General features: G+C 35.0%; 2 protein-coding genes across 3 annotated transcripts; one reads left to right on the top strand and one right to left on the bottom strand.

The window, feature by feature from the left end:
- Nucleotides 1-643: 643 nt before the first annotated feature.
- Nucleotides 644-5,332, bottom strand: LOC132550880 (ATP synthase lipid-binding protein, mitochondrial-like). The gene is made up of 6 exons (XM_060214978.1): nucleotides 5,265-5,332; nucleotides 4,985-5,066; nucleotides 3,713-3,775; nucleotides 3,325-3,417; nucleotides 2,686-2,782; nucleotides 644-1,137 (listed from the first exon to the last, which is right to left on the bottom strand). The coding sequence occupies exons 1-6, from the start codon at nucleotides 5,330-5,332 to the stop codon at nucleotides 974-976; spliced, it is 567 nt and encodes a 188-aa protein (XP_060070961.1). The 3' UTR covers nucleotides 644-973.
- Nucleotides 5,333-5,526: 194 nt separating this feature from the next.
- LOC132550879 (juxtaposed with another zinc finger protein 1-like) lies at nucleotides 5,527-20,789 on the top strand. 2 transcript variants are annotated; one of them, XM_060214977.1, is made up of 7 exons: nucleotides 5,533-5,632; nucleotides 6,185-6,257; nucleotides 7,978-8,081; nucleotides 9,244-9,337; nucleotides 10,476-10,610; nucleotides 11,732-12,050; nucleotides 17,897-20,789. In XM_060214977.1, exons 1-7 carry the CDS (start codon nucleotides 5,533-5,535, stop codon nucleotides 17,900-17,902), a joined length of 831 nt encoding a protein of 276 aa, XP_060070960.1. In that variant the 3' UTR covers nucleotides 17,903-20,789. The 2 variants fall into 2 exon arrangements, with proteins under 2 accessions (XP_060070959.1, XP_060070960.1); XM_060214976.1 differs by lacking the exon at nucleotides 17,897-20,789 and having other exon boundaries at nucleotides 5,527-5,632; nucleotides 11,732-13,421.
- Nucleotides 20,790-22,077: the final 1,288 nt, after the last annotated feature.

The following is a 22,077-nucleotide window of genomic DNA, read 5'->3' on the forward strand; positions in this document are numbered from 1 at the left end:
AGATTTTACCATTTTATGTCAAGACAAACTATTTTAGGAATGGGTGAAAACAAAGTGGATTAAAGTCAGAAATATTGTTTTCCTTCAAGTGCAGTATATTTGGATTTAAGTCATCACCTTAAAATTGATGATGGGATAGGCAATGTCGATTTCCACTCCAGTGTTTTGCTAAGTCAATATTTTGGGTAGCAATACCCTGACACTTTATTCAAAGTGACCATGATTGATCTCCCATAGAATGTGAGGTTACCCGCCGGATTGCATGGGTTTTCTTCTGGGTATCTACTACCATTTCCTCCCACTGTTTGGTACAATCATACTTCAATCAAGGCCAACAAGTCATAAATACAAGCCGACTGCTTCCTCAGCAATTGTTGAATATTATACATATTCATTTACATTTAACCCCAATAAATATTCCATCAAAAATAACCAAAACGATTTGAATCATGCTTTCCCCATATTAATCAGTCCTGATTATTTTTTTAATGCAAGTCATTATCCCAATCTTTAAAAGAAAACAAGGAAAGGCTTGTTTTACAATATTTTTATGAATCTGTCAACTTGTCAAAACAATTTTAGCACTATACTATGGATTAAATGTTATTCCCTCTTCCTCGCACAAAAAAAAAACACTTCTAAATGCAGACCTGCCTATACCTGATAATATTTATTTAAACTGTATATAATCACACAGTCTTCAATCGATATTATCTTCTGTACAACTTCAACCAAGGACACAACAGCTCATCCAGAAAGTCATTTACAGTTCTTTGTTATTTGCTAACTTTTCTTCATTTTTTAAAATTAATTTATTATAAAAGAACTTCATGGTACCACTAAGTGGTTTGGTCTTCATTTGATGTGAGCTTTAACATACAGGCCCTGAAGATGACTCACAATCACACTTGTTGATCTGGTATTACATTTACATCAGTCTACAAACAAACACTCTGTCATTTTTCTCCACAACTTAAAATGCAAACAGAAGTAGGAAACCCATCATCAAGCAGAAGAGACCCATAGCTTCGGACAGAGCGAATCCCAACAGGGCATATGTGAAAAGATCTCCCTTCAGTGAGGGGTTCCTTGCAAAGCCAATGATTAAACTTCCGAACACTGTTCCAATACCAGCTCCTGAAAAAGTAAAAAAGGAGAATTTAGATGGGTCAAATGTTCATTGGCAATATCTTATCACACTAGTGAACAAAAGTTGTGTCCCAGCTAAAATTACTGGTACCCTAAGGGACATCATACTGAAAATGAAGATTATTGTGGGATTGAGCAATATATATATATACCAGTGATATACATTGGATCAAAATAAATACCAAGACAGCAATTATTTTTGTAAGTAAAATGCTAGAACATTTACACGTCATTATAACAAATGTCTACCAAAACTGACAAAAATGATAAAACTGGTGGTGATCCAAAGACAAAATAAAGAGATATCTGATTTTGGTGTTCACCAAGGTATAGTTCTTTATAAATCAGCTATAGTGGTAAAATGTTAAAAGCCTGCAAAGTCAAAGATTGCTGCTGGTTTGTTTTTCTCTTAATCAGCTAAAAACCAAGAAGGCACCATCAGTAAAAACTTGACAAAGACCCATCAGTTCTTCTGAAGTAATAGCAACATCAAGAATAAGAGATGGAAAAAGCAAGACAAATATTTAAACAGGCCACCACAATCAGACTTGCCAACTTAATCTTCATACTTTCCAGGAAATGCAATTTAATATCATGTAAGATATTGGTTGAGAACTGTTGTGTGGGAGGAGATCTCTAGACAAGTTTACAGCAGACATGCAATAACATTGGTTTACACTGCTCACCATGTTTTGAGGCTATCTCGATACTAGTGGTAAATTACAGATATTAACTTAGAATCATTTCATAAAGCCCTCTCATATAATAGTGTATAAATTCCATATAAAGACACTAAAATTTGTAAATGAAAAAGTATTTTGCGTTAATAGTGCTCAGTGACAAGCCCTGTATACACTCATTTATGTTAAAATCTAGGTTCAAGATGAAATTAAGGAATCTCGACACTATGGAGTTTTGTCAAAATTTACTCCTCGACATGTTTGATCAAGTATACTGTACAAGGTCCTGATGACAGCTGCATAATGCCAGCAAAACATCCAAATATTAAATCACACCAAACTTTTTAAGTGTTTCTAAATGTTTTCTCTGTGAGGAACTTTCTTGAAAAACACTGCAGGTCCACTGAGACTACCACACAGTTTGACATAAAAAGTGATGTATTGCCACCAGCAACTGTGCTGGTGCTTCATGTAACAAACCACAAGCAATCAGTTCCTTCACACTACACGTTTCCCATCTAAAACACTCACTGAACACAAGAATTCCCATAAAATGCAATCAGTAACCTTTATATTCTCTGTAATGTCTTTCAATATTTCCCCTGCAATGGGTTCATTGTGATGCCACTTTTAAAATATCTACATCAACTTGATAAATTTCAAACATTTTTGCAAACAATGTGCAGAAGCATTTTATAACCATTGTAAAATGGGTCCCAATTTTGTTCTAGCTAATTCTATTTCTATGAATATTGTTTCCTAATAAATGCAATGGGGACATTGTGACATCCGGTGTATTGCAATGCTCCATCGGACCAGGAAAGCAGTTATACTCAATATTAGCGTGAACTCGCACCTGATCCTGCACATCCAGCGGTAGCTGCTCCAGCTCCAATATATTTGGCAGCTGTGTCAATATCTTTCCTTGAAGCACTTGTTTGGAGTGATCGAATCTGCAATTTAAACAATGATCCAGATTTTACAAAACAACAAAACAAGTAACTTTCTGATGAACTTCATTTTTCAATAAAAAGATCAACTTGTATTAGGTTAATATCTTATAACAATTATTTGACATCAATTTCTGTTTTGTATTGGTTTAATATTGGTATGGAAATCCTGGTGAAATAGTGTTCCCCTCTAAACTTCATCAATATCAAAGCAAAATATGTCATAGAATTTTGATGTTTGCAACCTTTTGCCATATTTTTTCCCACGTTAAAAATTGACCCAACATCCTTCAAGAAGCAGTGGCAACAGCTTACAATCAGCATCAATTATATATGAATATAAAATTCTGAAACAACATTCAACTTGAAAGTCTGTTCATTAACTATGTATAAATAAAATTTGGGGCCAAACTTAAAATTTGAAAAAAAGGAAGATTATTCTTCCATTCCACCAAGAACCTGTATTCCATCTGTTTTCCATGTTTTGCTATGATTTTGTATACACAAAATATTATCTTGTTTACAGCAACACTGATATATTTTACCTGATTTAATACACTAGGGGTGGAGGAGGTCCAGTTTACTCCATTGAGCCCATTCCATGCAGCTAAGTTACCAGCTGGTCGCTGTTGTGAAACCTGGAAACAAAGTATAAGAAATACCAATCTTGATTTTGTAAATTTGGTTAATTTCACTAATTGCACCAACATGCAGATTAACTCTTTACATGTTTTAATTTTGAAGTATAAGGGGAGAAAGTGTCAACATTTTCTAGTAAGAGGACTGGGAAAATATTTTTTGTCTATCAAAGAAAATTAAACTTTTCAAATATCAAAAAGCAGTATATATCTAATGAAATTTTGTTCCAAATGAAAGATACGAGAACTTTTAAAGGAATATGTTTTGTACAAAAAAGTAAATTGTCATGCAAACCTCTTGTTTCTGTGTTACTACACTGCTCATTGGTCTAGCCCATGCGCGGCTGCTGTTTACAACCTGAAAATACAAACGAGATGCAACTAAATGCAGTTTTTATGCTTGTGGGTATAAGTGAAACCTTTCTTGAAATGCATTTTCCTTCATCTTAACTTGTCAATTAGTTTCGACCCAACTTCTGGGTCTTCATCATGACAGTATTTTCAAGACTTGTGTTTGGAAACTTTGAAGTTCCTCTCCATTTTACTTTTCCTTTAACATGTCAACAATTAATGTCCACATTATGTTAATAATCCCTCATGTAAATGAGTGGTTGATTAAGCTATCAATCTAACCTTGTGCTTACATTAATCTTTGCCCAGTTTTCTGGCTCCTTCATCAGACATTGCTAGAACATTGTATAATAAAAAGGCCAAATTTTCTGACAATGTTTGTTGATAATTTTAACCAAATAATTGGCATCAACATAGTGTTCACCAAATGCTCATCAAAGTACTGAAACTACAACTGTGTTTAATAAAATTTATTCAAAATTCCTGTCCCAGTGGTGTTAAGAACTGGCTAATAAGCAAATATGGGTGCAGCAGGTTGGTAACATCTTTATGTTCCAAGTCAGCACTTGATGCAATGGGATTCCGGTCAGAGGATAGAAATTATCAACTTGGACACATCATGAAGAGCATATTGAAATTCACTATCTCAAAAGTTTGACAATTAGCCCATCATTAATGGAGACATATTATCACACTCCCAAGCGAGGGGCAAGTTTATATGAGACTTACCCTACCTAATACCTACCTGTTGAGCATAGCAACATAAGTCAACGTTACAAAGGAAGGCAAAGATAAAAAAAATACTCATGGCTGTAGTAGGAAAGCTAAGAAATGTTCATACAACATTTTCGGGCTTCATAAATGTAAGGAACGTTGTATAAAATGAATTTAGTTCAAAGGTCACTGATTGACATTGAATGCACCCGGCTTGGGCAAAATTTCACAACAGGTTGTGAAAGACGAATTTATGCAAAAAAAATGTTTCAGTCAGGACAAAGACATTGCTAAATGGTCATGGGTTGATAACTTTTGCTTAAAAATAGTTGTTAAATGCATCTTTCCTGTAAATCGTCATCAAGACGGCGAAACTTCGTAAAAATTCTGAGATGACCTTCAGACGAGTACGGACTTGACAACTAAAAAATATCAAATATTAATTAAAATGCATTGCTGAAACAATATATTTGCAATACTTATGTCTTATATTGATACATACCACGCATCTGACACTAGGTGCGGCGATTCTTGAGCAGGAAAACATCTTGTTCTCTTGCGGTTTAGCTCTTTTCAACACCGTTCTACAAAATACCGGTCAACTGTCATTAGAATAAGTTCTCAAATGCAATAAAAACGTCATAGAAAGAAAATTACTCCGCCAGGAAATTAGAAAAACAATTATTAGTTACAACTGCAAATTCACTTCATTCGATGTTGAATTTAAACAGTAATTGTGCGTTGGATTGCACTTACAAAATTCAATGTCATCAAACCCTTACCGTTTATGCCGGCTAGAGGACAGTTGTGCGCATGCGCCATGAAAAAGGAAGTGTAACCTTGCAAGCATTTATTCTTAAAATTTATTTTCGCCTTATTTTGAAAAAAAGTAACATATTTTGCGTGTTTATACATTTAAAAGACTAAATTAGTCCTCTTTAGTTCAAGATATTAATTATGGTTTTTTTCCGGAAAAGTCGAAGTCGGCAAAGTCCGTATGAGCTCACATTTCGCGGAATTTATGCTAATGAAGTACGATTAAGAATGCAAATGGCTGTCTTTCTGCTGAACAACTGCAGATTTCAGGGATGCGGACTGCAGTTTGACACCCTTGGGGACTTAATACAACACATAGAAGACACACATATCGGTATAGTCTATCTATTGACTACACGATCGTGTCAATTGAATCTCAAATTGGCGTTATATCTTTGTTTTGCCACAGGTTGTTTACAATCTGCTTGAAGAGAGACTGAAAGGGGAATCCCCGATAAAACACTCTCCTTATAGGGGTCATTCGGTGCACTTTCGGTCTGATATAAATAAACGACTAAAATCAAACTCATAAAGTTAACTGACTGTTAAAGAAAAAAATGCTACTTTTAGTGCGAAAGTTGCAAAGCGAAAGAAAAGAGGATTCAGATGGACGGTTGATGATAAGATGATGATGTTCAGAAAGTAAAATTCTTTAAGTTTGTAGGTAGTGGACCTTTTCAAAATAAAGAAAAAACAAAAAGTGACGGATTTAATGTAGCATAGATCTACTGTACATAAAGGATGTTGCTGTGATGGCAATGTTTATCATGTTGATCAGGGATGATGATGAAGGCTTATACTCATGCCAATTTGTTATGATAGTGCAATTATTGAATCCAAAAGGATAAAGTTCAACATTTTTATGTAACTATAACATATTTTACAGATTCAGATCCACAAGTTCTAGAGAAGCAAGAGACTCGACAACCATCATCCCTGGCTCTTAGTTACATCTTACGGTAAATATCAATACCAGTGATGGTTTTATGTCAGGTAACGCCCCAGCTCCCTGTAAACAATAAGGAAAACATCTGTATCCTTTGTAAATTTAAAACTTATCAATATAACTTATATTTGAGTTGAAGAAGGCTGTGAGTGTATGTTAATATGTTGCTCTTAACAAGACTTGCTGGGTTCTGACAACTTGGTATCTCTATGATTTTACAAATAAAAAATAACATCTTGGAGATATATGTAGTTAGGGAGAACCCTTTGGACTAAACAATAGGGTTATATTGATTGGATGGTTCTATGTGTTTTTATTGCTATCTGGTAACATTGACCTTGTTATTATAAAAGTAATATTGTGTATGATGGCACAGAATTTCAAACTTTTATCTAAACTTGAATTTCAAAGCGTCAGTAGAAATTTTAATTCTGCTTGATTACTGCTAAATGTCATTTGTAAAAAACAATGTGCTTTAAGTCTATGTATTGAAAAAAAAAGAAAACATGTATTGTATATATAACCAATACACATTGCCCATTGTATTCAGTCTCTAGTACACTAAATACTGTTACATACAGGCCAATGTATACTAAAGGATATTTGTACCTGTAGTAAATATGTGGCCTGGATTTATTTGAATAATTATTGTCAAGAAAAACTGCCAATAGTTTTGTGAGAAACAGATTTTTCTTCAAGTGGAATTCAGATAATTTGCTCCTTTTAGAAATGTTATTGTTTAAGATTTTAAGTGACTTGAGTAAAAGAGTTAAAGAAAAACTGTATTTTATGTATATGTATTGTATTCAAGATATATTTAGAATACATGGTCAGTATCTTAAAATATAAGCTGTATTTTGGCAAGGGTGAAGAAAATCACAAGTGGCAAGCCACGTTTGTCTTTCTGTCATGAGCCAAAATGAAGCTTATTTTTAAAACATTGACCATGTCTTCTATTTATGCCACTAAAAATTCAGACTATCAAAGTTTCAGTGCTTTGTTAGGGACATACAATCTTAGTATACTAGATAATTACTTTATACTGAATTGTGCCAATTGACACACCTCAAAATAATTGCTCCATGTGGAAAGTCGGTTCCACACTTCACTAAATATATAAAAAGCAATTTTCCAATTTTTTCGAAAACAGCTCCTTTGTTACAACAAACAAGATAGCTTACTTAAGAAATTATTAAAATTTTTGAATGGTAAAAACTCAGTAAATCAAAAAGTCAATTTAATGTACTGCCATTTGCTGAGTATATAGGAAAAAAACAAAACGGTTTACAAAAGGGCAGGTAAGAGAGGAAAAGAGTCAACTTATATCAAACCAATACAGGTCATATGATCATGGGTGCCAAAGTCTGTTTAGGATCTCTTGTTGTTCTGTAATCTTACGTTAGTTAAATTATTTACCATTTACATTATTCTGACTGTTCCATCTAATGTGCTGATAAACACCAACCAATCACTGCCTTGATTGTCTAGTGACTCCACTCCTTCTAAGGTGATATTTTAAGTTGAGCAGAAGTCGTCCTGAAGGATGTGTCAAAACTTGGGTTTCACTACACATGCCCATTACAGTCTGCCAAAGTGCGTTCTCCCTATACAGTACATCTATTGTTGCTATGGTTGTATTTGGTAATGGAACTAGGCTTTATTGAATTCAGAGAGAAGCTGGAATTACCTCCCTTTGTGTATTTAATCTGAATAGTTTACCTCCCTTTTTGTAGATGTTTCACTAATGAAGGAAGAAGGGCTCAGCAAGAGTTGAACAGGAAACAGAGAGAATACTATCAGTCTCCAGCGCCAACAGCTAGGAGTGTTACTCCTTCTGGTTTGTGTATTTGGTGTCTTTGTTGTCATTCATTTGCGTGCCTTTAAGTTATCTAAGGATATTTGCTAGCTTTGAAGCCTGGAGTTCAAATGTGTAATTCTCATCATCTATGATAATTCAAGCCACAAACTGAATTGTTGTTGTAGAACAAAGATATACACAGAAGGACTGTACATAAAATTCCTTTATTCTGGCTTCCTTTCATAGGAATGATATTTTTTGGGAAGAGGCCATACACTGCAGATCAAAATCTTTAAATTTTCACATTTAAATTTTGTTATGTAGGTGTTACCCTGGTTATATTCTAACAGCTATATACTGCTCAGTTATAGAGAAATTCTCATCAGTTTGAGCGGCATCAGACTACTTAGCCAGAGGTCCCAGGTTCAAATCCTGACAGTGGCATCGAAATAAATAACGACCTCTGTTACATAGACTATAAGATATCATATCAATTGTGTACGATATGCCAGGGGTCGAAATTAACTTTTTTAGTCACTAGCAAACCATTGCAAGTGCCTAAAAATTCCACTAGCAAAAATGATGAACAAACTAGCAATTTTTTGGTGAATAAGTTTGACTTTTATTTACTGTTATATTGAGTTTTTCAGGAACTGAGTGATATATGGGAAAGATATCCAAGACATTAGATAAGAATGGCTGATTGCATCATTACTAGATGATCTGTTGTATCCTAGACTAATATTCAATTCTTTTTCCCATTTCCGTACCATTTTTAACGTGGCCGTATATGCATGTGGTTGTGGCGGTGATTTTATATCAGCAGCATCAGGAGAAACGCTCTCCGTTTTCAACGATTTTTTTCAGAAGGGCCAGGCTGTGGCTGTATTGACTATTGTCTAATCTATTTACTCATTTAAAGGCAGATGGAGAAAGGCATTTTATGGCAGATGTTTCGTCAAAAATAGTGATTAGGTATATTTCATTTCCACTCGCATAATTTTGCTAGTTCATTATTTTCCAGCTAGAAATTACCAGATTTTAGCTGGCATTTTGCTAGTTGTGTATAGTTAATTTCGAACCCTGTATGCTGTTATAAACCTGCCCCCAGATTTTGAGAGAGAAACGATGTATCATTGCCCTTGATACAGGAAAATAGTGTGATAAAAAAGCAAAACCTTAATAATATGTGTCATTTCAGGAAGTGAATTTGATGACTATGACTCAAATAGTGAAGAAGAGGACAGTGATGCAGCTGTCTCCACACAGGAATTCTCTGCTGAACTGATTCTCAGGTACAAACTCTTGTAACTTTGTGATTATCATTTCTGTTACTATATGTATACACAACCATTTCTCATTAATATTAGCAGATTAAATGTCTTTATTGGTGTTTATATATGGACCATAATTAATGAATGCATTTTTGACCTCTAACCTTTAAATGCATGTTTGGCTTCTGAGATTTCTTTGTGTAGGAATGTTTGACCTCTGACCTATAATTGTTTTTAACTGATTGACCCTTAGCTTTCATTAGGTCATCTGAGACAAAGTCTCATGGTGACCTATTCTAATTCCTTCATCCGGTGTCGTGCATCCGTTAACAATTTAACACTTTTGACTTCTTCTCAGAAACCCCTGACTTTCCCTGGCCTAAACTGAACCAAAATTGTGAATTATATAGTCCCCAACCCCCAGGGGTCTGAGGGGTGGGGCCATAAGGGGTCAAATTGACTCAAATTTCAAAAATCTTCTTCTCAACACCCAGATATGGTAGAATCAATTACTCTTCATGAATGGAAGGATCTTAAGGTGATTTACCAAAATTGTGAATTTCATGGCCTCAAGGTCTCACACATCCCCGTGGGGAAGGGTACAGTTTACTATAGTTTGTATAGGAAAACTAGATTTTTTTAACATACCCCGGTAATTTGTTTAATTTCCATTGAAAATATTTCAAACATGGTAAAAATTATGAGTGAAGGATTGATCCCTGGGGCTGATTGGCATGGCCAAAAGGGGTCAGATTGACTTAAATTTCAAAAATCTTCTCAACATTCAGATATGGTAGAATCAAATGCTCTTTATGGATGGAAGCATCTTAAAGGTGCTTTAATTACCAAAATGAGTCTCACATTTCTTCCTTGGGAGGAATATTTTTTAAGACTTTCCCACTGGAAATAACTTTATAAGAATTATCATTATAGGATAACAGTTTTAATGGTATACATGTATTGACACTGTCTATATTCAGTGTCACAATTCTGTTCGATGACACTTTCTAACTATCCTTTAACCTTTACATTCACTATTGGTTATCTCAGGTGACCATCATGGCCACTTATTTGAATACAAATGTTTGACCTCTACACTTTCATTGCTTATGATTGATTGACCTTCATTTGTTAATGAATGTTCACCTCTGACCTTTAGCATGGTGAATGGCCGTGAGAGTCCTGGAGATTCGGAGAAACCTCTAGCTTGTCCAGTTCCTGGCTGTACCAAGAGATACAAAAATATCAACGGCATGAAATACCATGCTCACCATGCTCACAAGAAGGAAATCAGGTACAAACACAACCGCAGAGGTGACAAGGTCAAACTGTTAGTGTGGTAACATCAGATATCAATACAACCATAGAGTTCTCAAGGTCAAACTGATAGTGTGGTAACATCAGATATAAATACAACCACAGAGGTGACACGGTCAAACTGTTAGTGTGGTAACATCAGATATAAACACAACCATAGAGGTCTCAAGGTCAAACTGTTAGTGACAAGGTCAAAGTGTTTGTGTGGTAACATCAGATATAAACACAACCTCAGAGGTCTCAAGATCAAACTGTTTGTGTGGTAACATCAGATATAAGCACAACCACAGAGGTCTCAAATTCAAACTGTTAGTGACAAGGTCAAACTGTTTGTGTGGTAACATCAGATATAAACACAACCATAGAGGTCTCAAGGTCAAACTGTTAGTGACAAGGTCAAAGTGTTAGTGTGGTAACATCAGATATAAACACAACCACAGAGGTCTCAAGGTCAAACTGTTAGTGACAAGGTCAAACTGTTAGTGTGGTAACATCAGATATAAACACACCAAACACAAACTGTTAGTGACAAGGTCAAACTGTTTGTGTGGTAACATCAGATATAAACACAACCACAGAGGTCTCAAGGTCAAACTGTTTGTGTGGTAACATCAGATATAAACACAAACACAGAGGTGACAAGGTCAAACTGTTACTATGGAAACATCAGATATAAACACAACCATAGAGGTCTCAAGGTCAAACTGTTAGTGACAAGGTCAAACTGTTAGTGTGGTAACATCAGATATAAACACAACCACAGAGGTCTCAAGGTCAAACTGTAAGTGACAAGGTCAAACTGTTAGTGTGGTAACATCAGATATAAACACAACCACAGAGGTCTCGAGGTCAAACTGTTAGTGTGGTAACAAGTTATTATTGAATGTAGATACATAAAGAATGGATTTGACTATAAAATAGAGATCCTAGGTTCAATATCTGGGCAGAGACATTAACACAGATAATGACCACAAAATTAACATGAATTATATACTTCCATCAATGACTTGATATTTAATCACTTTAAACAAATCAGATACATGATATTTCTACTGTCACTTTATTTCTGTTTTAAGACATTTTACTGTATATTTACAGTCAAATCAGGAAAGGAACAACCATTTACAACTGTAGATACTGCAGCAAGAGTTACAAGACGACAAATGGTCTCCGTAATCACATGCTTAATCAGCACACACCTTCTGACGTGATGGCGATCAAACCAGTGCAGCTGACCACATCTAGTTCAGTGTTCCTGTCATCCCAGAAAGCACTAGCCCAACATTTAGATAAATCAAACAATGAGTGCAGTGCTAGCGCCATCTTGTCTGAGTCTTTCGACACTTCCTGTGATGCTTCGTTTGCAGAGGACAGCATAACGCCCTCTGAATTCCCATCTCCTGTAGCCATTAAAAAAGTAACTATGCCAAAAATTATACGAGCTGGACTTTCATTTCAAAACTCTTGTGTCACCACAAAGTCATTGGTCACTAAACAAAAGAAGGCAAATTCTGCCGAATCCATGGAGTTATCCCCGTTCCTTATTCAAGATCATGATGTTTCCATGGCAATGTCCCCAGAGATCGCTGTTGACTTTTAGTACATTCCAAGCAATACTCCAGACAAGCCCAATTAAGCATGTGTACCTGTATATATTGTTTCATTGTGACTAATCATTAATTTAATGTCTACTTGGAAAATTTCACTCTCCTTGATGGCAACATATTGTTAGTGCAGTAAGTGGTTGTTCCCCCTTGTTCTATTTATAGTACTGCCACTCATATTGGTAACCTTGACACAGAGGTTATCAGGTTTACCTTTGAGAAACAAATTGATGAAATTGGGTGAAAGTTTCCCAGAATGCAGTAGCTCCATAACCTAAAACAAAAAAAACAAAGCTGGGGATAGGATGTGACACTGCAGTTTCCTTTTTAATGGCTTTCATAAGAAAAAGTATTATTCACTTATATGAACTGATCTTCACTGTTTCTAAATCCGTCCCGTAACGTTGACTGGAAAGACAGAAATTTGGATTGTGTTTCTGATCAATTTAGTTTGCAGTTTAGATCTGATGTTTATGATAAAACAGAAAAGTAACAAACATAGTTGGGCTGTTGATTTTATATGAAGAAACGTTTACTGGCCAGGAGTTTTGTATCATACTGGATAAACTTTGTCAGGTCTGGTGACCTCTGTCAGGTCTGGTGACCTCTGTCAGGTCTGGTGATCTCTGTCAGGTCAAGTTAACAAGGTCATTATACCAAGTTAACTTTAGCTTGTCTTGTAATGAAGTGTTTACATCATATAAACTCTAGCTTGTCATGTCAGTGACGTCATTACACCATCTAAATTGTAGCTGGTCATGTTAACAATGTCATTACATTATATAACCTTTAGCTGGTCATGTTAACAAGGTCATGACACCATATAACCATTAGCTGGTCATGCTAACAAGATCATTGCACCATACAACCTTCAGCTGGTCTTGTTAACAAGGTCATGACACCATATAACTTATAGCTGGTCATGTTAACAAGGTCATTACATCATAAAACTTAAAGCTTGTCTTGCTAACAAGGTCATTACAGCATATAACTTATAGCTGGTCATGTAAACAAGGTCATGACACCATATAACCTTTAGCTTGTCATGTTAACATTAAGCTTGTCATGTTAGCAAGGTCATGACACCATATAACCTTTAGCTGGTCATGTTAACATTACGCTTGTCTTGTTAACAAGGTCATGACACCATATAACTTATAGCTGGTCATGTTAACAAGGCCATTACATTACACCATATAACTTATAGCTGGTCTTGCTAACAAGGTCATAACACCATATAACTTATAGCTGGTCATGTTAACAAGGTCATGACAGCATAAACTTATAACTGGTCATGTTAACAAGGTCATTACACCATATAACATTTAGCTTGTCTTGTTAACAAGGTCATGACACCATATAATCTTTAGTTGGTCTTGTTAACAAGGTCATTACATCATAGAAACTTCAACTAGTCTTGCTAACAAGGTCATAACACCATATAACTTATAGCTGGTCATGTTAACAAGGTCATGACAGCATAAACTTATAACTGGTCATGTTAACAAGGTCATTACACCATATAACCTTTAGCTTGTCTTGTTAACAAGGTCATGGCACCATATAACCTTTAGCTGGTCTTGTTAACAAGGTCATTACATCATATAACCTTCAACTAGTCTTGTTAACAAGGTCATGACACCATATAACCTTTAGCTGGTCATGTTAACAAGGTCATGACACCATATAACCTTTAGCTGGTCATGTTGACAAGGTCATGGAATTATATATTGTAATACTTGTCCTGGTGGGAGAAATCTTTTCAGACACTGGGGCTTTGTAATTGGTTGTAGTGCCTTACTGTAAATAACTCTACACTTAGAAAGGAGTATTTAAATCATTAAGTCATTAATAAGTATTGATGTTTCTGGTGAAAAATGTGTAAATGGGCATTCTAACCCCTGAACAATGAAAACAGAATCCTGTAGGAGGCTGGTGGCATTTTTCAAAATAACACATCTTCAGTGGAGTTTAACAAAAACAAAGTCGGGGAAAGTGCACAAATTTCAAGTTGAAAAGTGTCCAGAAACATGAATATTTAGCAGAAGATGTGATCTGAAGAATGACTTAGATTGGTGATAATCCATAGATACCCTGTATAAGCTTACACTTGTTATATCCAGTCTGTACAATTTTCAATACTTTTAACCTATACTGAAGAGGTCACATTGTGGAGTGACCAAAATGGTCAAGTGCCTTTAATGTGGATGTCAATCAAGGTTTGATAATATTTTTTTCTGTCAGATCAAAAGATTTAGCAGCAAGTGCAAAGCATTACTTATTGAGTCCATTCTAGCATTCATTATTTCTCAATCTCTGGGTCTAACACATGTACAATTCACATGTCATAATACCCATGTAAGATTCTGTACAGATAAATTGATGATATTTGATGAAGTCATCATTAATTTTATGTCCTCATTTGGAAATTATAGATATTTTTTGTGAAATGCATGTGTATGAACCTTTTTATGATATGAAAATTGATAAAATTTGTGAAATCTGAAATATATCCTAAGTTTATGATCATCTGGAACACTGAGCTTTTGTCTCGTAAACGTTGACTGCATTTGTAAATAGTTATGGTATTGAGAAACGGGTAAAGAAGTTATACATAATCGTGCAATATGTTGATATTTCATCTATCCTGATTGATTTGTTTTATAAAAGGGGGAATTGTCCATTGATTATGGTTTTTTGATTCATAATTAGAGGAGGAGGGGGGTATAGTGTTTATCATGTCTATTTGTCATATCTTGTTCCAAATCAATGCTTTATGTCATAATTTGGATTATCTCTACAAATATTTGGTTAATATTTATCTTATATATATATTATATAACATCACACCTTATCTGATGATCGGCTTTACATCTTAGTGTGTGCATTCATGTCTGCAATACAAGACTGATCAAGATGGAATTATTGTCTCTTAAAATCTCTCGAGTGGAACTGCATGTCAAATCACTGGAGCGGAACTGTGTTGTTTTGCCAGTAATGTGATTGATATTGCATATTTGTGTTGCTCTTGGAGTTCTGAGTCAACCACCTTCTGATATTAGGTGTCTATTCACTGTTGTCAAGGATCAAAGTACTTAGCTCACGAAGTCAAATACACTTAAATCATTGTTTTAACATAACTTATACATTTGTGCTTTGTTGCTTTTCTTCAAATTCAAGTGTCCAGATAAAAGGATATTTAGCTTTCCAAATTTTATCATTGAATTGTTAATTTAGACCCGATGTCTTGAATTGAAAAATCAGATTGATTAAGTGTTTTTTAAAAAGATTGACCTGATGATAAGATGAATATTAGTTGACCTTATTATATCAAGCAGATTGGCAACTCCGAAATGAAGAAATCAAACAAACATATATCTGTGATCATCATATAAGTAAATTTGAACAAGTTGTGTTTAAATGTGATCCCCGACACTAACACTGTATAAGTATTTGTTTCAGTTAGAAATGATTTATAGCCAATTGTATCTTGCCAGAGTTTATTCTGTCATACCTTCCAACATATATTTGGAAGTCTTTGATGGTTCCATCATGTTGTCGTCCATCACTTTTATTGTTGATTGGTCAACACATTTGTACATTTTTATTTCATGCAATTATAATTTTTCAATGTCTAGAATTATTTATGGTAAAATTTTAAGCACAAATTATGTGTAGTTTTCTGTCTTTCAATGCCTTATGTTATTTGTTAATCTGTCACATTGTTGGGGTTCATTCTGAAATCAGGGTGTTTGTCCGTCCGTCTTTGACTATATTATTTCAGCAGGTTTGTTGTTAAATTTAGAGATCAATCACCCTTGCCTCCCTGCCCTATTTTCTCAGTGGCCAGGGTATTCTCTTAATGTTAAAAAATTGTGTGATTTTTTTCTTAAAGCAAAAATTATAATATACTCAATTAGCTTGCAAATCTGTTGTTAGAATGTTAATTATTTTCTATTCCCTGTTTTCTTAGTTATGCCCCTAGAAAGCATTTCTTGTATTCTCCTCATATACTATAGTTGTATAGATAAAACATGTATGGTAGTTTCATTGTCCTGTTGAGCTTTTTTTCAAGGTTGTCTTGTTCATAACATGTGTCTTAACTGCCTAAATACAACACAGGTTTACAACATGAAAGTAAATTGTTAAAAAGTGAAAATTTCTTTGTTTCACTGATACCTTTTTTGTTGGGTTATTCCCTTTATGTTAAAGACATAAATTACATACTGCAAAGATTTAACTGTAACTCTCTTTATTAGTATTTCTAACAAGATGAAGAAAGTTTTTTTTTTTTTATTTACAGTACGTAAACTCTCTTTATTAGTATTTCTAAAAAGATGCAAGAAGTTTTTTATTTACAGAGTTATCTCCCTCCTCAGTACATTGGGGAAACTCTATATGTTTAGCCTTCATTGGAAACAGTTTTGTTTTATGTAAGGATAAACCTACACAGCACTGATAATAATTGATTAGTGGGAATCATTAACATTATATCATTAATTTCTATGTTGTATTTAAGTGATTTATTTCTTAATCATTTCTTGGCAATCAGTAATTTCTTAATCAAAGCCAGCTAGTTAAAACGATTCAGTGTTTTGTGTAAATGATACGTTGGTCCTGTTGATTTAAGGATGAGGTTAAAGTGTAAAAAAAATCAACAAATGCTGTTTCATTAGTTTTTGATAAACCACCCCCTTGTTTTAGAGGTGATATGTTGGATACTGGATGTGAATTTCTTTGTAGTGAGTTGTAGTTTCTGTTTGTTATAAAAGATCAAAAGATGTTATTTTCCTTTGCCTTGATATTTACTGATATTACATAAGTTTCCAGTTTTATACTGCTGGATGTCACTACTTACATCAAATGTTTTACATAGTGTTTAACACATTGCATTCATTGTAAAAGAATCTCAGTCATGATTTAATGTATAGATAAAAAAAAGATATGATGTGCTGGATAGTTCCTTATTTGCTTACAGCCTAAGTCTGATAAAAAATTAAAACCTATAATGGTTTTTATAAAAAATCAAATTTGAAAATTTCATGGATGTAAGATGATTATTTAAAACCAGAAATGAATTATTGTAAATAGTCATAATTAAAAAAATTATTGTAAACAGTCATAATTAAATTGTCTTTTAAGAAGGTGACTCAAAACAATTTACAAAGAATGAGTCTAAAAGATAGAAAATACAAATTGACTTTGTCATAACTCATATGATAGATATTCAGAAGTAAATTTTCACATTATGTTGATAAGTTTTTATATTAGAATATTGCAATTAAATTTCAATGTTTGTCAAAATAAGTAAAGAATATTCAAATGTTAATAATTGTAGATATTGATTTGTTTTGTATTTCATTTGTGTTTTGCTGATATAAATGGTGGTGCTGTTGTTGATAATACATGTATGTTTACCCATCAAGGCATAATGTAGTACATGTACAAATTCTATCTCCTTTATTTCAATTTAGCACAACTTGAGATTGTTAATTGTTTTTTATTTTGAAAGGTGCAATTTTTGTTGACTTTTTTTTATTTTTTTGAAACAAGAGTGATGATGAGGAAATAAAGTTATTAAACTTACTTATAGAGGAGATGGTAATGATAAATTTGTACTGTTACAGTTATACGGTTATGTACTCTCTTTTCTTTGCAGTCTTGATAAAAAAGATCTGGTAAAGATGATCAGGTTGATGAAGAGACTGTATGTGAATCTGATGGTAATACTTAGTACTATATGTACTCTCCAAATCAGTGTCAGAAAGCCTATATTATATCTGACCTATGTTATTAAACATAACATCTGCCTATATAGGACTACATGTAAACATGATATCAAACATATTCTAGCCTTTTATGTTTGTGTATAAATACATGATCAACTAGAACTATTATTGATATATTAAGACTGTAACTAGAGATTTTGTCCTAATGAGTTTTGAATAGGCCCTGTTAGTTCAGCTGATAAACTTTGTGGTGAACTCAAAAAATGCATCAAAGCGGAGCCTTGTTAATCCAGTTAACACTCAGTTTCTGATTTGGCTGTTCCCTTCTCAGTCACCACTGATCTGGTCGTCTCCTCAGTCACCACTGATCTGGTCGTCTCCTCAGTCACCACTGATCTGGTCATCTCCTCAGTCACCACTGATCTGGTCTTCTACTCAGTCACCACTAATCTAGTCTTCTACTCAGTCACCACTGATCTGGTCGTCTCCTCAGTCACCACTGATCTGGTCGTCTCCTCAGTCACCACTGATCTGGTCGTCTCCTCAGTCACCACTGATCTGGTCGTCTCCTCAGTCACCACTGATCTGGTCTTCTACTCAGTCACCACTGATCTGGTCGTCTCCTCAGTCACCACTAATCTGGTCTTCTACTCAGTCACCACTGATCTGGTCGTCTCCTCAGTCACCACTAACCTGGTCTACTACTCAGTCACCACTAATCTGGTCGTCTCCTCAGTCACCACTGATCTGGTTGTCTCCTCAGTCACCACTAATCTGGTCGTCTCCTCAGTCACCACTAATCTGGTCGTCTCCTCAGTCACCACTGATCTGGTTGTCTCCTCAGTCACCACTAATCTGGTTGTCCCCTTCACAGTCACCTCTAATCTGGTTGTCTCCTCAGTCACCACTAATCTGGTGGCTCCTCAGTCACCACTAATCTGGTTGTCTCCTCAGTCACCACTGATCTGGTTGTCTCCTCAGTCACTACTAATCTGGTTGTCCCCTTCACAGTCACCACTAATCTGGTCGTCTCCTCGGTCACCACTAATCTGGTCGTCTCCTCGGTCACCACTGATCTGGTCGTCTCCTCGGTCACCACTGATCTGGTCGTCTCCTCGGTCACCACTGATCTGGTCGTCTCCTCGGTCACCACTGATCTGGTGGTCTCCTCGGTCACCACTGATCTGGTGGTCTCCTCGGTCACCACTGATCTGGTCGTCTCCTCGGTCACCACTGATCTGGTCGTCTCCTCGGTCACCATTGATCTGGTTGTCCCCTTCACAGTCACCACTAATCTGGTTGTCTTCTCAGTCACCACTGATCTGGTTGTCTTCTCAGTCACCACTGATCTGGTTGTCTCCTCAGTCACCACTGATCTGGTCGTCTCCTCAGTCACCACTGATCTGGTCGTTTCCTCAGTCACCACTGATCTGGTCGTCTCCTCAGTCACCACTGATCTGGTTGTTTCCTCAGTCACCACTGATCTGGTCGTCTCCTCAGTCACCACTGATCTGGTCGTCTCCTCGGTCACCATTGATCTGGTTGTCCCCTTCACAGTCACCACTAATCTGGTCGTCTCCTCAGTCACCACTGATCTGGTTGTTTCCTCAGTCACCACTGATCTGGTCGTCTCCTCAGTCACCACTGATCTGGTTGTTTCCTCAGTCACCACTAATCAGATGATGACTCATTATGATGATGATGATGGTGATGATGATAATGATGATGGTGATGATGATAATGATGATGGTGATGTATGAATATGTTATGAAATCAGGTTATTACATTGGATTTAGGTTTTTCTCCCTAAATCCATATTCAGTAACTTTACACAACAACATATGTAACTATTTCAACAGTATCATCATTCAGCATGAATGTGTTGGATGTTATAAGTACAAATATTAGAACTAGAAATCACAGATGATTTTTAAGAATCCTGAAATTGTAAACAGCAATCCTGACAATATATCACTTCTTGTAAGATTACTAGAGAGGTCTTATTCTAAGACCAAAATATTTTTTATGAAATGAACTTTATAAATGTTCATCTAGTCAAAACGTTTTGTTCTGTTAAATATCACTTATTTATCGTTTACGTAAGGTGCATGTACTGCTCTATATTGTGTTCTGATAAATCATGTTTTCAGATGGTTTTTATGCTGGCCTCTGAAATGATTGCTCCACAATGTTGTTTTTTTCTCAAAATAAAATTTCCCTCAGCTTTGGTAAAGTACACATCAAATATTTTCTGTGATAAAATTTAAATACATTTTGATATCAGGACTTTTAAATTCTCCTTAACTTTGAAAGATATCATAAGTAAGATTAATGAAATCTGGAGGGTTTCTAAAATCAACTTTTAGAATATCAAAAGGATTTCTGTTTTGTGTAACTTTTATGATTTCAGAAGGGAATTTATATTGGTTTTAATCTAATTTGAAAAGTTTTAAATTACATGGCCAGAAGTGTTAAGGTGTGTTTCCTGATTTTTGACAGGCCGCTACATAAAGTAATTGTTTCAGTATAATTGTATTGAGTGCTCCTACTGACCATCACTGACCAGAGTTCTATTGATGTTTTTGTATGTAGCCATTGTGTATATTAAGAACATAACGAAGACTGAGATTTTTTAAAAATTTATTTGAAGCCAAATAATTAGATTGGATTGAAAAGTGATGATTTGATTATACATGGTTGAAAGATTTGCCAAAATGTGTTTCGTTTGATTTGATTTTCTGCCCAGTTTAAAGATGTGTCAAATTGTGTTACATTCGTCTGAGAAAGATAAAATGTTGTTACATAATAAAATGTTAGTTAAAATTCATAGAATTGTTTGTTGATTTAAGTAATGCAAGACAATAAGATGCTGCAAAGTTCATGATGAAGTGGTATTCCCATATCTTCTCCAGAGTCACATTTGGAATATTTCATAACATCTGTTGCCAGCTTTCTTCTGTTACCACTTATGTAACTCTCCATAACATATTCTGTTGAATAAGTTTTGGTACCACCTAAGGATAATCTCCCGAACATCTGTCAAAGAATTTCCAGGACCATATGTGGAAACCTTAGTACCATCTTTTGCTAGATCAATTCCGGTACCACAAGTGGAAAACTCAAAATTATCTGCTTCCAAATCATTTCCGGTGCCACATGTCGAAAATTCAATACCATCTTCTGACAAAACCAGGTGTAGAAGCCAAATTACAGCTTCTGTCAAATCATTTCAGGTACCAAGTGTAGAAATGTCAAATACATCTTCTGTCAAATAATTTCTGGTGCCTAGTGTAGAAATGTCAATTACATCTTCTGTCAAATCATTTCAGGTACCAAGTGTAGAAATGTCAATTACATCTTCTGTCAAATCATTTCAGGTACCAAGTGTAGAAATGTCAATTACATCTTTTCAAAATATCTTAGTGTAGGAATGATCGATTTCCGCTTCCTGTATATCAGAAAATATCTTAGTGAAGGAATGATCGACTTCCGCTTCCTGTATATCAGAAAATCTCTTAGTGAAGGAATGACCGACTTCCTATTTATCAGAAAAAATCTTAGTGTAGGAATGATCGACTTCCTGTTTATCAGAAAATATCTTAGTGTAGGAATGATCGACTTTCACGTCCTGTCTATCAGAAAATATCTTAGTGTAGGAATGATCGACTTCCACTTCCTGTCAATCAGAAAATATCTTAGTGTAGGAATGATCAACTTCCACTTCCTGTCAATCAGAAAATATCTTAGTGTAGGAATGATCGACTTCCTGTTTATCAGAAAATATCTTAGTGTAGGAATGATCGACTTCCTGTTTATCAGAAAATATCTTAGTGTAGGAATGACCGACTTCCTATTTATCAGAAAATATCTTAGTGTAGGAATGATCGACTTCCTGTTTATCAGAAAATATCTTAGTGTAGGAATGACCGACTTCCTATTTATCAGAAAATATCTTAGTGTAGGAATGATCGACTTTCACGTCCTGTCAATCAGAAAATATCTTAGTGTAGGAATGACCGACTTCCTATTTATCAGAAAATATCTTAGTGTAGGAATGATCGACTTCCTGTTTATCAGAAAATATCTTAGTGTAGGAATGATCGACTTCCTG

Source organism: Ylistrum balloti, unplaced genomic scaffold, assembly GCF_031769215.1.
Source record: "Ylistrum balloti isolate Yb309-2 unplaced genomic scaffold, AGI_CSIRO_Ybal_v1 Utg370156, whole genome shotgun sequence".
NCBI classification, from domain to species: Eukaryota; Metazoa; Mollusca; class Bivalvia; order Pectinida; family Pectinidae; genus Ylistrum; species Ylistrum balloti.

Excerpts from the sequence above, each read along its gene's own strand:
- LOC132550879 (XM_060214976.1), top strand. The coding sequence starts at position 5,527 with ATGCAAATGGCTGTCTTTCTGCTGAACAACTGCAGATTTCAGGGATGC. Across the intron at positions 5,633-6,184 it reads CATAGAAGACACACATATCG|ATTCAGATCCACAAGTTCTA; the intron begins GTATAGTCTATC and ends CATATTTTACAG. Across the intron at positions 6,258-7,977 it reads GCTCTTAGTTACATCTTACG|ATGTTTCACTAATGAAGGAA; the intron begins GTAAATATCAAT and ends CCCTTTTTGTAG.
- LOC132550880 (XM_060214978.1), bottom strand. The coding sequence starts at position 5,332 with ATGCTTGCAAGGTTACACTTCCTTTTTCATGGCGCATGCGCACAACTG. Across the intron at positions 3,776-4,984 it reads CACCTAGTGTCAGATGCGTG|GTTGTAAACAGCAGCCGCGC; the intron begins GTATGTATCAAT and ends TTGTATTTTCAG. Across the intron at positions 2,783-3,324 it reads CCCCTAGTGTATTAAATCAG|ATTCGATCACTCCAAACAAG; the intron begins GTAAAATATATC and ends TTTAAATTGCAG.